The 13,572-nt window shown below is 58.3% G+C and overlaps 1 protein-coding gene across 1 annotated transcript; it reads right to left on the bottom strand.

Moving 5' to 3' along the window:
* Positions 1 to 440: 440 nt before the first annotated feature.
* On the bottom strand, positions 441 to 13,236 carry FOXN1 (forkhead box N1). The gene is made up of 8 exons (XM_045983925.1): positions 13,114 to 13,236; positions 12,263 to 12,721; positions 9,890 to 10,000; positions 7,991 to 8,121; positions 6,595 to 6,691; positions 2,973 to 3,180; positions 2,249 to 2,740; positions 441 to 760 (listed from the first exon to the last, which is right to left on the bottom strand). Exons 1-8 carry the CDS (start codon positions 13,234 to 13,236, stop codon positions 441 to 443), a joined length of 1,941 nt encoding a protein of 646 aa, XP_045839881.1.
* Positions 13,237 to 13,572: the final 336 nt, after the last annotated feature.

Raw genomic sequence — 13,572 nt, 5'->3', positions numbered from 1 at the left:
TCAGCTGTCAGCCACCTCAGAAACGGAGTCAGGCTCTCGGTGATGTAGTTCTAATTCTTCTGGATAGAAGGTATGTGGGTGGGTGTGGGTTTGATTTGTCTCTGTGTGTGTGTGTGTGTGTGTGTGTGTGCACGCACCCATTATGCAGGACATAGGTGTGGATGAGTGTGAGCTAGGGAGGGTGTGTTCTTTCCTCGCCTGGGCACTCGGTCTCTGGGGATCCTGAGTGAGGAGCTGGATCCCCAGATGGCAGAAATGTGTGAGTGGCAGCATTGGGGGGTATCTTCTTCACCCCCAAGCTGCCATCTGACAATCAGTTGGCTTGGTGGCTTAGGGGACAGGGCTGGTTTTCCTTCCTTGACCTTTAAGGTGGGCCCGATGTGGGCGGCCAGCGGGGACGTCCAGGCCGGATGGAGGCCGGAGTGGCTGCTGGGTGTGGCTCAGGCTAGGGCCATGGGCTTGGAGCTGGGGCTGAGGTACACAGAGGGGCCGGCAGGGGCCGCGGGGGGTGTGGGCTCCAGCTCCATGAAGGCCGAGTAGAGGGTGGTGAGGTGCAGGTCACCCAGTGCCCCAGAGGCCCCACTGCCGGGTGGTGCCAAGTCGCCGGCCCCGCTGCTTGTCTCTGCGAGACAGGGCCCTGGGGGGAAGCCATGGGGTGGGGGAGGAGGTGGTGGCATTGAAGAGGATGTTGGAGATGAGGTCACCAGTACCAAGGGGTCAAGGGCCAAGCTGTCATCCTTCAGCTGTTCCCATAGGTTTCCTAGTTCGGGGAGAGAACAGTAGTCACCGGGAGGTACCAAGGAACCCCGTGGACCCATACCCTTTGGCTCTTACATGCTAAAAAGACCATGGTTGGGGTGACCTTGACCAGGGAACAGACTGTTGGCACCAGGGAGTTGCTGGAACCCTCCGATTCCTCTGCCATAGCCTAGATGATCTCCAGGGCTCTTATTTTGCAGTGGGGGCGGGGATAGCCAAGGACTTGAGAGCCGGCATTTTGGAAGGACGGATGTCTATGCTGTGCACTCCCGAGTTAGCCTGCAGAGGGAGCCCTGGTGCTCTTCCCCCGGACTCCTGCCCAGGCTTCCAAGGAAGGCAATCTGAAGTCAAGACCAGGGATCTTCTAACAGTGCTCCGCGGGCCCTGATGAAGTCCTCCACTGCGGGCCCCAGAGAGAGCAGATCCTGGAGCAGTGACTCTAGGGAGGAGTCATTGCTGCTACCCCGTCCTTCTCTCTGGGCTGTGGGATCTGCATTGTGGCAGGCCAGGGCCTGGGCATCAGGGCTGCAGGGATGAAGGGGGCTGGACTAAACCCCAGACTGAACTTGGCTGCTTGGGTTCCAATCCTTAATCTCCTTCTTTCTAGCCAAGTAACCTTGAATAAGTTACTTAACCTCCATGTGCTTTTGTGAAAGGGGTTTAATAATCCCTCCTCTGGTTCTAGAGGCCCAGAGGAGAGGGGACCTGTGAAGCTGATGGTCTCCGGTGAGCGTTGCTCCCCATTTCTGGCTACTTCTGGGCTGAGGCTCTAGCTGTGCATTCCTAACAAGTTTAGCAAGACCTGGGCTCCAGGACCAGGAGCTCTGTGAGGGTCCAGCCTCCAGCTGCCTGTGGATGTCCCCACTCACCCCCGTGCACCCAGAGGGTCTGAGGTCTGGGTCAGCCGCCTCCTCCAAGCCTCCCGGGGCCAGGACCAGGGGCTGGGCATCCACTGGAGTTTAAATTTAGGTCTGAACGGATGGACTTGGCCATGTGCAGAGATGGGGCGGGCAAGGTGGAATGGACTAGATAGAACCTCTCCCCAGATTCCTATCCCCCAAATCTCGGCAGGGCCTGCCTAATTCTGAGGTCTTGCATTCTTCCCTGGGGGGAACACCTCTCTCCTTCTTCTGCCTTAAAAAATGAATGAGAAAACGCAGCCGCCTCTTGGAATGTTCAGATGGGCAGTCGCTCACAGCGACTATTCAATGGCACACTGGGCTCTTTCCCAGCTACCCGGAGCTGGGAGTGGTTTGATGATGGGGTCCATTGCAACATGTTCAGGGGTACCAGAAGGAGGGAAATGGGGGTGAGGACGTTTCTCTTTGCCCCTTGGCACCCCTGGCTGGCTAGGGACTTCTCCGTTTCAACTGACCAGAAACCTGGCAGCTAGCTAGGCCCCAGCCTGGAGACTTGGAGGGGATGGGCCACACCGCCAGACGCACCTCTCCAGCCCTTTCCCACCTTCCCTTCCCTGCCCCCAGCTCACCCTGGAAGTCAAAGTCGGTGAGAGAGGGGTTGATGGCGTCCAGGTCAGTGCCAAGGTCTCCGTCTGGCAGCAGAGGGTCTTGCATGGTCCTGGCCGGGGAAGGCTCAGCCAGGAGCTTGGCGCTGTGGCTGGGCGGGGTGTTGGCGGGCAGAGGCGAGTCCTGGGGGGTGCCTGGCTGGGCCCGCAGCTCCAGGTGCCCATCCGGCTGCGGGAACAGCGGCTGCGGAGGTCCAGGAGGGGGCAGGCCCGGTGAGAGGTGCGAGTATGTCTGCCCATAGCAGGAGGACACATGTCCCCCAAGTAGGTCCTGCAGGGGGTTCTTGCCGGGAATGGGGCCCGGAGCTGGGTGGATGGAGTGCAGTGGCTGGGAGAGCCCAATCGGAGGGGCCAGGGGCCGGATGGGGCCTGAGCTGGTCAGCCCAGGGGGTGGGCAGCCCAGCAGTGGGGAGCCCAGCTTCTCCCTCTTTTCTCCAATGAGGCTGTCCAGCTCTTCTGCGAAGGCCCGAGAGAGAAGAGAGAGGGACACCGTGAGACCTCCCTTTCCCCACAAGCCCTCTCCCCAGCCTTGGAACCACTCAGACCTTCGCTCATTGATACATTCTCTTTGCTGAGCTTCTCTCCCTCTCTCCCTCTCCCCCTCTCCTCTACTGTCCCCCTCCTCGTGCCCCCCTCGCCCTGCTCTTAGGCGCACCACGCCCTTCCTTGCGTTGCCCCGGCCTCTCACCCGGCTTGGCCATGCTCTTGCGCACGGCGATAGGGTCTTTCCTCTTCCACTTCTGCAGCTCCTCCTGCATCTTGTCGATTTTGGCCGGATTGAGGGCCCACAGGCATCCTTTGCGAGAGGAGCTTCCCGATTTGTTCTCTACCTTCTCAAAACACTTGTTGAGAGAGAGGTTGTGGCGGACAGAATTCTTCCAGCCATCGGGCGCCGTCTGCCGGAGCAGAGCAGGATAAGAATTCAGGTTAGGGTCAAGTAGCCGGAGCCAGGTCTGGGCTCCAGAAAACTCCTTTGCCCTCTGGGCACCAAACCGCCACCCATTCCAGGGCTTGTCCTCCTCCTCAGCACCCAGCCTGCGTCTGGCACCCTTCTGGGGTGGGGCAGGGGTGGGCAGGAACCTTGACTGCAAATTATTTTCACCGAAAATCTGCCTTCATACCTCCCCCACCGCTGGCCGACCCTTCTGAGGACTGTCGAGGCGATTCGTACAGGGAGGGCCCGTTCCCTATCTGGAGCTGGACCTCTCCCCCTGGGTCTCCAAGGCCTGTGCTCTGACCCCTGTGCCAAAAGCAAACTCACAACACCCAGGTCTCCCCCAAGGAAGCTAGGAGTGATCCTGTCCCCGGGGGGCTGCCTCATCCCTGCTTGGGCAAACCCTGGAGGGAAGAACGATGGGTGAGGTCGTATTGGGTGTACCCGTGTCGCATATATGTTGTGCGTACAGCTAGGTTTTAGAGAGAGAGAGAGGTGTGTGTGTGGGGGGGGGGTTGGCTATGAGTCTGTGTGTGCTTGTGTCCCTAAATATGTCTTCCTGGTGTGAGCCCGTGTCTGGGGTGTGGGCCTGTGAATTCCTTTGAGTGCAAGGATGTGTGTGTGAGAAAGTCTCCCTGGGTGTGTGGGGGGATCCATGACTGTGTGTGTGTGTGAGTGTTCACATGAGTGTGCGGGGGCCCCGGTGGGGAGGCCAGCCCTCAGGTGGGGAGTGGGGGGGGCTCGTGCCAACAGAATAAACACCCATTAGGAGGCCCGGTCATGCCACCAGTGCAGTAATTGTGCCCAGGGAGTGTTGTAAAAACCATTAGGCTGACTCAGTGGGGTGAGAGGCGGTGGCGGGGGTGCCAGTGGGCTCCCCCCAACCCCCCACCTCCAGCTCTGTCCCAGCCTCTGTGACAGTCCTAAGCCCAGCAGTGGCTGACAGGTGGGCAGAACATTGGCTCCAGCCAGTGGGGCCCCCACACCCTCAGCCCCTGGTCCCTTTTCCCTTTCAGCTTGCAGTTTCTGCTTAATGAGGGGTGGCCACGCCCTCCTCCCCGGCTCACTTGCCCCAGGGAGCAGCCGGGCTGAATCACGCCCCGCAGAACCGGGTCCTGATGCCAGCGTCACGGCAAGTCGCTGGCAGGAGCCGCTGGAGTCTTTCCCAGGGGCAGCTGGCCGGGGGCAGGGGGCTGGTGGAGATGACCCCCCTCAAGGCTCCTGGAGTTCAGGAGGAAGGATTCTCGAGTCACCAGACCGGTCAGCTTGGGATTCACCTTGAACTCCCACGACAGTCCCTACTAGGAGTCAAGGCTGTGTCGCCTGATGGGCAGAGTTAATGTGCACTGGGCCCTTTTATGGGCCCATAAATCTGTGACTTTGGGATGCCAGGGCACCCCTCCACCCCAGCCACTTCCTGTTTGGAAGAGGGATGGTCGGCAGTAGCAATTATGCCCAGTGGCTGGACACTTCCCCGGTCCCGTAGCCCTGGCTCATGGGGCTACAGGACGCCCACCTCCACTGCCTGGGGTATGAGAGCTACCCACCCTAGGGTCCACTCTGTACTTGTTGGGAAAAATGACCCTTCAAATGGAGAGTGACCGCTAAAGGGGGCTGGCCTGAGGTAGGTCAGAGGGGAAGCGTCAGAGTTGGAGTGAATGGACGAGCCAACTGGTCCAACCTGACCATTTTACAGATTGGAAAACTGAGGTCCAGGGAAGAAAGGGCCTGGCCCTAGATCACACAGAAGACAGTGACGGAGCCCAGACTCCAGCTCTGTCCCCTTATGAAGGGCCCTGCCTAGGTCACCCTATAGAGTTGGCTTCACTACTGGGGCCCGTCCCATCCTCACAGATGCTTTCTCTCTGAAGTCAAATGTAAACTCAGGAGTGAGGGAGTGATGCAACTGGCTAAGAACAACAACTAGAACCAAAAAAAAAAAAAAAAAAAAGTTGTTAGACCTCTTCACTCTTCAGCCCCATAAAACAGGGATTACACGGCTCCCAGGAAAAATAATTAAGCCAGGAAGATGAGATGCAGGGAGGGGCTGGGGGCCAGGCCAGGAGTTGGCAGGGAGGAAGGGCTGAGAGGAACAGGGTAGGGCCCTCACTTCCCTCTCTCTGGCCCGGCCCTTTGAAGCCCTATATAGGACCCTCCAAAAGCCTTGGGGTTAGGGAAGCTCTCGTCTCAGGATCTGTTGGGATATAGCGGCAGCCCTAGATATTGGCCTTGATGCTTTTCAGATCTCGGAGACAGCTCCCCTCCCTCCTCCTCTCCATTCCAGAATCTCTGGTGGATGACGGTACTTCCCCATTCCCTGGCCAGACCATGCTGGCCATCTGACCCACTCCTCCTCTTTCGATTGCCACGTGGCAAATTCAAACTTGTTGGAGCATCAGGTTCAGATTATCCTCAGACGGAACAGTTGGGAAGCCAGTGTGGCTAGAGACCACCTTCTGGCTGGTGGGAGCTGAGTTCTGGACCTGGGCCTCAGCTCCCACTTTGGCCTGGCTTGCAGGTGAGAGTAGATCCATTGGAGTGGAGACCTCAGAGAAGACACTCCTCACATACAAGCTCTGATCTCCCTTGCACCCACCCTGGAAGCAGAGGTCTGTGCTGGAGAGTATGGGGGCACATGCCAAGAACAGAAGTGGGTGATGTGAAGCCAAACAGCTTGAGCCACCAACCCTTCTCCCTTGTTGTGTGACCTTGAGCAGGAGGAGTACCCTGATGTGTTTGCCTATCTGGAGAGAAGGGCATCTGTCCCACCTCTAGGGAGGGAATCTGATAGAAGCCCCTTCCGTGGATGACAGGAACTAGAGATTGCGCATAGGAAGGTCTGTTCCCTGAGACCCGAGTTCCCTGAGACACTTGAAGACCATGAAGCCCACACCCTGCTTTCTGGCAGCACTGCCGCAGAGCCTGCCACCCACAGGGACAGATCTTAATCTCTCCCTGGAAGGCAATGGGTCCCAGCCTCCCCTGTCCCCTGGCTGGCTAGAGCGCTTACTCCAATCCCTCTAACACTACAGCCTCCTGAGGGGCAGGGATGGGGACAGCCTCTCATTTCTTCCCTAGCTCTTTCTCTCCCCACTTGAGGCAGGTGGAGGCTTCTTGAAGCCCATCAGGACTGACATGTCCACTTTCCATCAGCATGAGGTCGGATTCCAGCCTGCTGTGCAACCTTGGGTGAACGGCTCGAGCTCTCTGTTCCTGACGCAGAACTCTCTCGAAAGGAAGTGGAAAAAAGGAGGCAAGTTCTCTCCCAGTTTTCATTCTAACCCGTGCTCTACCCTCCCGCTGAACCTTCTGGCTCAGAAAAGCCTGGCTCACCCAGGACTCGGGGTGGGAGGATTCGGGTGGATCTTGGGCTCACCTTGAAGTAGGGAAAGTGCTCCGTCATGAAATTGTAGATCTCGCTGACAGGAAGGCTCCCCGTTTTACTGTTCTTAAGGGCCATGAAGATGAGGATGCTGAAGGCAGAGAACAACCTTGAGGGTTTGAACTTCTGAGCAGACAGGGAGTTTCCCCCTGACCTGCCCCTCCCCACCCCCTGCCTGCTCTGACTGGAGTAGTTGAGGAGAAATAACCCGCTGTGGATTTAGGTGAGAGGCTCTATGAGGTTGAAAGGAGAAAGGATGAGAAGGTGTCCACTGACGCCGGGAATTACTGGGATACAAGGGTCTTGTGGAATCTGAGAGATCAGGGTTGTCATCCTGGCCTGGCCACTTACTAGCTGTGTGACCTCAGGTGAGCGCCTTAACCTCTCTGAACCTCAGTTTCCTCAGCTTTGAAGTAAGAAAAGTAATAGCTACCTCAGAGTTGTGAGGATTAAGGATGATGCCTTGAATATAGAAGGCACTCGTTAAATGGAAGCTGTCATTACCAGTCAGCCCTCAGCCAACTGCACGCTGAAGGGATGGAACTACGGTTCCTTGAGCCCCTACAGTGTGCCAAGCATATTCTCTCGCTTAATCTTTCCAAAGGCCTGAATCTTGCTGTTCTTTTTTGTTTTTTTCTTAAACAGAGAGATTAAGGAACTTGCCTGAGATCCACAGCTAGTCAATTCAAGAGCCTGAACCTGAACTCTGTTCTGTTGGCCTCCAAGGATGGGGTGTGCTCTTTTCTGGGCCCTACCCTGCCTCCCACAAACCCTTTCTCTGTGCTCGGGGCTGCTGTTTGAGTTCCTTGTCCTTCCCTGAGCTTGGACACTGGCTGATGACTCGATCCCATGTGGGGCCTGGCACACAGGAGGTCAGGTGTCGCTGTGGATGGGAGGAATGAAAGCTCAGGGGAAAGGTGTCCTAGATGGGCTGGGGGTTGTGGGCTTGGCGCTTACAACCCCAGCCCCGACCCTGCAGGTGCTGGCTGCCTGAGCTGCATCTGTAGACCTCATCCTTCACTTATTTCCAGGAGAGCTTTGGGGGTTGGTCTGCGCTCTGTCCCTAGGGCCGAGCCTCCCTCCTCAACTCTCAGTCCCAGACCCTGGACCCCATGAAGCCAGAACTTAGGGGGCCCACTCTCAGGGCACCAGCCTCTGCTGAGTAGAGCCTCTGACATAGCTCCACAGGGTCAGCCAAGGAGGTCAGAGGTGATCTAGTCTATCCGCCTGCCCCCATTCAGGAATCTCCTCTCCAGCATCTTCTCAAAGCCTGCTGGGTATGATTTCCATCCTCTGCCATCATCTTGTACCTTGAAGATTCTGTGCCTCAGTTTCCCCACTGGTCCTCTTACCCCTCTGCCTTCCACCCCACGGGGGCCGGGAAACATACCTGTAGGAGTAGATGGGTTTGGGGAAGAGAGGCTGGTGCCCATCAGTGCTGGCCTGAGGTGCGATCCGCTGGTATGGATAGTGTGAAGAGCCCAGGTAGGGAATGGGGTAACCGCCACCACCTGGTGAGTACTGTAGGGGTCAAAGGAGCAGAGTGGTTGCCATGGTACCCGGTGTTTCCCAAGGTGGGGGAATCCCATCCCCCACACCCCGTTCACATACATCCAGAGAGAGAGCTGAGGCTAGATTCTTCTCTCCCTGGTTACTGGCTCTAAGAGCAGAGCCATCTGAGGGGGCTGGCCAAGGGCATGGACATCTGAGGGCCTCTGAGCAGATCCCCATCCCCAAATGTGAGATCTCAGAGGCCTCAAAGCTCCTCTCCTCCAGTTCCTTCCTCAAGGCCATCCAGGTCCTCTGGTTGCCATGACGATGGGGAAGCAGCTCAGCTGGGCCAGAGAGTGTGAGGCCCTCCAGACCTCCCATCCATTTCCGGGAGCAGCTGGGTCAGAAGTGGGGTGTCCAGGCCGGGCACTCGTTTGCTGGGCACTGCCACCTTTTACGAGTTTCAGTCGCTCTTTGAAAGGGCCGGTCATGGTGGTGGGCAGGTGGGGGTAGGAGGTGGTTTTACGGCAAAGGGAGTGGCTGCGGTGCCAGGGGTGGTGTTTTATGGGGGCAAAGGGGGTAGGAGACTCTGACTCCCCCTCTGACTCTGCTCCGGGCTGAGGTGCTCTTTCCAGGTCATCCGAGAGACACTTGGTGCCTGAGTCACCCTCTCTGCAGCCTCTATAAAGCCCTGGGTGCGGCCATCTTGTTGGGGGGGGCTGCGGAATGCAGAAGGCGTCAAAGCAGGCTGGGCACGGTGAGGCCGCTTGAGGTCTGGCAGCCCCTGAACCCCGCTGCGTCTCCGTCCCTGATGGGCCAGGCTGCCTCGGGGACACCCCCTGCCCCGGGTCAGGCTCCGAGCCTCAGGAGGGCTTTAAGCCGTTCCAGCTGGGCTCCTTGTGGCAGCGAGGATGACCCCTCCTGGTCTCCCTTGGCGCCCCTCCATCTCTTTCTTGCCTCGCTCCCTCACGACAAGCAGTCTGACCACCTCCCCCACGACACCCTCCCCCCGCAACGTGCCTGCCTCCCCGGCTTGGCCAAGATCAGGGCCAAAGCTAAAGAGCCGGGAGTAGAACCTGCTCCACAGGCAGGGCCTGTCTCAGCGCCAGGCTGCAGGTGGATGGAGCTGGGCGCTGGGCAGCCACTTGCTCCGTCTTGCCCGGTGACTCCTGGGATCTGCCTGGCAGCTCTGGGGCTCTTTTCTTTCTCTTTTTTAAAAACCTGCATCCCATGCCAGTGTGGGGCAATTACTTGGCATCCTGGTCATGTTGGAGGAGCTGAGGCTGGGCCGTGGCGGGGGTAGGGGGAGGGCCAGAGATGATGGGGTCGTGGAGACTTCCAGGTGGGAAGGTCCCCCCACCTCCACGCCTGGTCCTACCCTGTCTTGGTGAAAGGGAAGTTAGGGGACAGGGCTCCATAGTAAGACAATGGCAGACCCAGGCGGGAGCCCATTGTTGCCTTTCTGCTCAGTCACCTCACATATTCCTTTTCTCTTGGCCCCTGTCTTTGTTGGGCTCTCCTCCTCTCTCTCTTTTTGGTTCACATCTGGGCCGTGCCCCACTCTCAGCCCCACTCTCTTTCCTGAGACTCTCTGTCTGCAACTCTCAGATGAACCCCCACCTCCTCCTAGAGAAGGGCGATTGCTTCCTTCCCCATGGGGTCCTGGCCCCCCACCCAGGGGGCCCTGGACTCAGGCGGCCCCTCCCTGGGGATGCAGGCATGCACACTCACATCCACGCCTCATACCATCACACCTCATACCACATAGTATCCTAGGGCCCACCTGTCCCTGACCCACCTGATGGAAGGGGGGCTGGGAGGGACAGTACAGGTGCTGCAAGGGGGGCTGGTAACAGTACATCCCAGGGCCGGTCTCCAGAGCTGGGGGCTTGACCTTGATTTCTGACCCCTGCTGGAACGCAAAAAAAAAAAAAACCCAAAAAAACAAAACAGGTGATCAGGTGAGGCCTTGGTTTTCTTCCTCCCTCCCTTCTGTGGCTTTGAAACTTACACGAAAGCAACCTCTACTCTGCTTGCCCCAAAGCTTAGTCCTAGAGACCAAATGGAGAACAGAGAAGGTCAGGGAATTTTCTGAGGGAGCTCAGCAGGTGAGCTGTGGAGCTGGGGCTGGAATCCCTACCCCGCACCTCACTTCAGGTGAGAGGCAGAGGGCGAGCTGTCCGGGTTGGGGTTGGGGGGGGACTGGGGGAGATTTGACGATGGTCACAGTGAGGTGGGGTGGGGTCAGAGATCTCTCTGGAATAGCGTGAAGATACAGGGCCTGATCCCATGCATCAAGCCTGACTTGGGGTCTGCTCGCTTTCAGAGCTGCTAGCTTCCTGGAGCGGGTCTGTGAAGGACACCTGGAAAAGTCCCGCTCTAGAATTCCCACTGCAGAGCCCTAGTAGGGGGAGCACAGGAAGTGGCCAGACAGGTTGGCCCAGCTGCTGACCCAAAGCCCTGCCCCTTCCTCCTTGGCAAAGCGCAGAGGAGCTCTGGCAGGCTCCTTGGAGGGGGCTGATGAGTCCTCCCCACTCTATCTCCCGGCCATCCTCAACTCAAAGGCCTTTGCTGCCTGCTCTGGGGAGTCTCCCTCATTGCTGGTCTGCTTGAGCCCCATGGCTGTTTTACCCTGGCACAGAGAAACCATAGCTGCTGACGGCCAGGCTCTGGCTTTCCACGGGTAGTGAGCTCCCCATGGGGCCTCCAGAGTCTAGCACGGGGCTCTACCCTGAGTAGAGTCAGAGGGAATGCACAGCTAGGTACTGGAAGGTGAAGAAGCCCACTCTTCCTGGGCTTCCCGGGGGCCTGGGGAACCAGCATCTGGGCCCCGAGGATCAAATCAACTGTCAGCTCTTTCTGGATGTGCCCTGGGGTTGCTGATGCAGAGATAGCTATAATCGTAGAATCTCAGGCCTGGAAGGGCCAACAGCACGAGGTCCAACCGCCTCATTTGGAAGATGATGGGGCTGAGACCACAGAAAGGAAGGGACGTGTCCGAGGTCACCCTGTGAGTCGACCAGCTAGCTGTGGTTCTCTGGGCCCGAGTCCCTCTTCACTGTGCAGGGGGGAAGGGAGTGGCCTCAAATCTCAGCCTCACTTCCTATAGGGCCAAAGGACACCTTGGGAAAGTCACTTGACTTCTATGGAATGTCGGTTTCCTCAGCTGTAATGGGGATAGTGGGAAGTCTTTCGAGGGTTGTCATGAGGATTAAATGGGGCATTTGAGAGAAAGCCTCTGGCACGATGCCCAGGGGCTGGCAGCGAGTGGATTTGGGGGGCAGCAGCTAATATGACACCCTCACGGCTACTGGTAGGTACCCAACCCCTTCAGGCTTTGTCGGAGTGGCTTGGGGATGGAGTGGGAGCCTGTTTGAGAATAAGAGGTGAGGAGAGCTGGTGAGCATCTGAAGCAGGCACAACCCAGCCTGAGCCCACTCAGTGCCCACTATCTCGGGGACCTCCAAACCCCCCTCTAACTTTTCTCTTCCCAGGGCAACAAGACTAGGAGGCATGAGGCCCAGAGAGGTTAAGTGACTTGCCCAAGATCACACAACTAGTAGGTATGACTGTGGAAGGACATCCCCACTTTCCAAGGTGCCTTCAAGGTATTTCTATGAATATACCCAGGCGCCCCTCTCTGGGCAAAGAATAGGGCCGGGAAGTGTCCTCTGAGAAACCGGAAGCCCTCTCTCAACCTGTGTATGCTGATGCTGGAGAAGGAACCCTGTGCTCTGTGGCTCCTCCCTAAACCTTTTCTCTTGGTCTCTGGAATGTGTTTTTCTTCTCACATTTGCATATGGGCGGGTAGGTCTGGCTGGGGATTCTTAAACAAACAGAGAAGTCACACGCGGGAATCCTGACTCAGGAGCCTCTGGGAAGCTGCCAGCTTCCTTAGCCTGACCTCCTGCCTCCCCTAACCTTGGCCCCCTCCATGGCCAGGGCAGGTCAGCATCACACTCCCCTCCCCCAGATGACCTGGAGGCCAGAAGGAAGCCGAGACCCCAGCTCTCTGAGTTTGCTGCTTCCCTGGCGCCCACAGACCCTGAGTCCAAGATGGGGAAGGTCTGGGAAGGGAAGGCGGAGTTTGATCTCAGAGGACTCATCTTGGGCTTCTGGGAATTAGGACCCCTCAGGGTGGGTGGGATGCCCACCGGCCACTGGTACTCACCAGGACTTGGGGGCTGTGCTCTTGGCTGGGATAGGGGAGCCCGTTGCTCCAGGCCTCTGCTGAGAAGCCAGGCAGGAAGGCCTCAGCCTCCCCGACATCCACGGGGATCTCCTCGAAGGCCTCCAGCGCCCCCGGGGTCTTAAAGGAGTGTCCATCAAGGGCCAGGGCGGTCTGGGCCTCGGGGAAGACGTCCTCATGGAAATGCCGCTTGTATGGGTGGTAAGGCCCATGGCTGCCCTTGAGGAAGCACCCAGGGCTGCTTGCTGGGCCCTCCTCAAAGCCGAAGCTGGGGTACTTGTCTGAGGGTGAGAGCCGGAAGGGGCCCGGGCCTGGGCCGGCTGGGCAGTGGACTTGCTCGGGGCCTGGTGATGCGACGCTGGGGCTCTGTGGGGGCAGTGAGGGTGCCCTCTCTGGGGGGCCGTCGGGCACAAAGGATGAGCAGCTGAAGCCGGCAAGCTTCTGGGGTGGACAGAGGGTAGAGAGCCTGTGAGTAGAGGCTGGACCAGGACCCTACTCTGGGCTAGGGTAACGGGGTCTGCGGCTGAGCTCTGGGGGACCCCCAAATGATCGAGGAGACATAGACTGCCCTTGGAAGCCCTAATCTGATGAGGGCACTCTGCTCCCGGATCTGAGGTGCCCCAGGTGAGAGGGATGCACAGCCCTGCCCTGGGAAAGCCCCAGACGGAAGGGATAAGCAGAGGTGGGGATCTGAACCCTCTGGATCTTGGAGTCGCTGGGTAATTTGCTCACTGCTGAAAGGGACAAGGCAGATCCCAGGAGGTCCCCTGGGGTGGGGGGCACTGGTCCAGCGGCTGCTGGGCTGTGTTTGGGCCCAGGCGCTGGGTACTTACGTTCTGTGAGGCAGGGGAGCTTGGGAGGCCTGGTGCCTGCATGAGGTCCCCCTGGGGCTCGCCCTCCAGTCTGGCGGGGCCGGGCAGTGTGGCGTCAGACTGCGGCGGGAGTAGCGACACCATCACCCAGTCCTGGCCTCGAAGAAAGCCGGCTGTGATGAGAGTGAGGACCAGGGTCCTGGGGTGATCAACCCCAAGCTCGCACCCTCTACTCCCACCCCATCCCTGGGCTGGTGCCCTCACTCCAGCCGGACATCTGGTAAGACAGAGACAGACAGACAGACAGACAGGCAGAGAAACAGACACAGTGAGAGAAACATTCGAGACAGAAGGAAGAAGATAAACAATGAGAGACAGAGGAAGAAAGCACAGAGGGAAGACTGGAGAGAGAACAAAACACGCCAGGTGGGAGACCCCCTTACCCCCTACCCCAAGCCCCTTCCCCATGAGGGAGAGTTG

Source organism: Meles meles, chromosome 18, assembly GCF_922984935.1.
Source record: "Meles meles chromosome 18, mMelMel3.1 paternal haplotype, whole genome shotgun sequence".
Classification (NCBI taxonomy): Eukaryota; Metazoa; Chordata; class Mammalia; order Carnivora; family Mustelidae; genus Meles; species Meles meles.
This window is presented reverse-complemented; position numbering and strand designations above follow the sequence as displayed.